This window comes from Rosa chinensis, chromosome 1 (assembly GCF_002994745.2).
Source record: "Rosa chinensis cultivar Old Blush chromosome 1, RchiOBHm-V2, whole genome shotgun sequence".
In the NCBI taxonomy this organism is placed as follows: Eukaryota; Viridiplantae; Streptophyta; class Magnoliopsida; order Rosales; family Rosaceae; genus Rosa; species Rosa chinensis.
Window position 1 is genome coordinate 67,835,320 of NC_037088.1, and position 1,662 is coordinate 67,836,981.

General features: G+C 37.2%; 1 protein-coding gene across 1 annotated transcript; it reads right to left on the reverse strand.

Moving 5' to 3' along the window:
• Positions 1 to 509: 509 nt before the first annotated feature.
• Positions 510 to 1,344, reverse strand: LOC121049989 (secreted RxLR effector protein 161-like). The gene has a single exon (XM_040508501.1). It carries the CDS (start codon positions 1,305 to 1,307, stop codon positions 510 to 512), a length of 798 nt encoding a protein of 265 aa, XP_040364435.1. The 5' UTR covers positions 1,308 to 1,344.
• Between the last annotated feature and the right edge of the window lie 318 nt (positions 1,345 to 1,662).

The following is a 1,662-nucleotide window of genomic DNA, read 5'->3' on the forward strand; positions in this document are numbered from 1 at the left end:
ATTGCATCATCAAGAAATAATCAATTCACTCATAAGACAACTATGGTGTCTCAGGTCAAAGGACTAATTTGTATTATTGCAATTTAGAGTTCAAGTTTGACATGTAAGTAAGACTCCATACAAGAACTCTAATGATCGCGTTCAGTGTACTCTTTAAATTAAGAGCACCCACATACTTGTATTAGTGTCTCCACACAAATGACAAGAGACATATCATCCTCCATATTGAGCATACATAGTATGTGCTAGTCTTTCCGGATTATCAATGTCCAAGTGATAATCCTATGACTAGGAACCTTTTAGGATAAGAGTGTGAAAGAGTAAAGGTCTCACACATCTAACTCTTTAGATTACTTTCTCTTTAACTCATATTCCTTGGACCTTGTTCAATCAAATATCAAATATAAGCAATGAACAATAAACTTGCCCTTTTGATTAATAATAATTACAATAATAATTACATCAAAATGATTGTTTTAGGACACAATTCCTTCAATCTCCCACTTGTACTAAACCCAATCAGCCATGAAACGTACACCCATCTTCTCAAGATGTTGTTCTAGCTTTGCTTGTGATAAAGGCTTAGTGAATGGATCTGATATGTTATCAGTAGATGCTACTTTGAGAATGTTAATGTCTCCACGATTAACAATCTCCCTTATGATATGGAAGCGTCTTTCGATGTGTTTGGATTTTTGATGAGACCTTGGTTCCTTGGCTTGAGCAATTGCCCCATTGTTGTCACAATAAAGTGGAATCGGTGACTCAATGGTAGGAACAACATCAAGTTCAGTGATGAACTTTTTCATCCAAACTGCTTCCTTTGCAGCATCTGATGCTGCAATGTATTCTGCCTCAGTAGTGGAATCTGCAACAATGCTTTGTTTGCAGCTTCTCCAATATACTGCACCTCCATTCAAGGTGAAGACAAACCCTGATGTGGATTTTCTGTCATTCACATCAGATTGAAAATCTGAGTCTGTGTATGCTTCCACTTGCAACTCTGATTGCAAATCACCACCTCCATAAACGAGGAATAAATCTTTAGTCCTTCTCAAGTACTTAAGGATATTCTTAACAGCATTCCAGTGTTCTAAACCTGGATTGGACTGATATCGACTAGTTATGCTTACGCCATAACTGATATCAGGTCTTGTGCATAGCATCGCATACATGAGGCTCCCTATTGCAGATGCATATGGGATCTTGCTCATCTTTTGCACTTCCTCAATCGTTTGTGGGCACATTTTCTTAGAAAGGTGAATGCCATGTCTGACAGGCAGAAAACCCTTCTTAGATTGTTCCATGTGAAATCTATTCAGCACTTTGTCTATGTACAAGGATTGAGATAATCCAATTAATCCTTTTGATCTGTCTTTATAGATCTTTATTCCTAGTACATAGGCATCTTCTCCAAGATCCTTCATAAGGAAAGTCTTGGACAACCAAATTTTAATTGAAGATAACATTCCTACATCATTCCCAACAAGTAGGATGTCATCTACATAAAGTACAAGGAACACAACAACACTCCCACTGACCTTCTTGTAAACACAAGGTTCATCCATATTTTGTGTGAAATCAAAAGATTTGACTGCATCATCAAAACGGATGTTCCAACTCCTTGAAGCTTGCTTATATCCGAATAGATTTAACCATGGC

Bases quoted from the DNA above. Each gene is read 5' to 3' on its own strand.
- LOC121049989 (XM_040508501.1), bottom strand. From the start codon at position 1,307: ATGGAACAATCTAAGAAGGGTTTTCTGCCTGTCAGACATGGCATTCAC.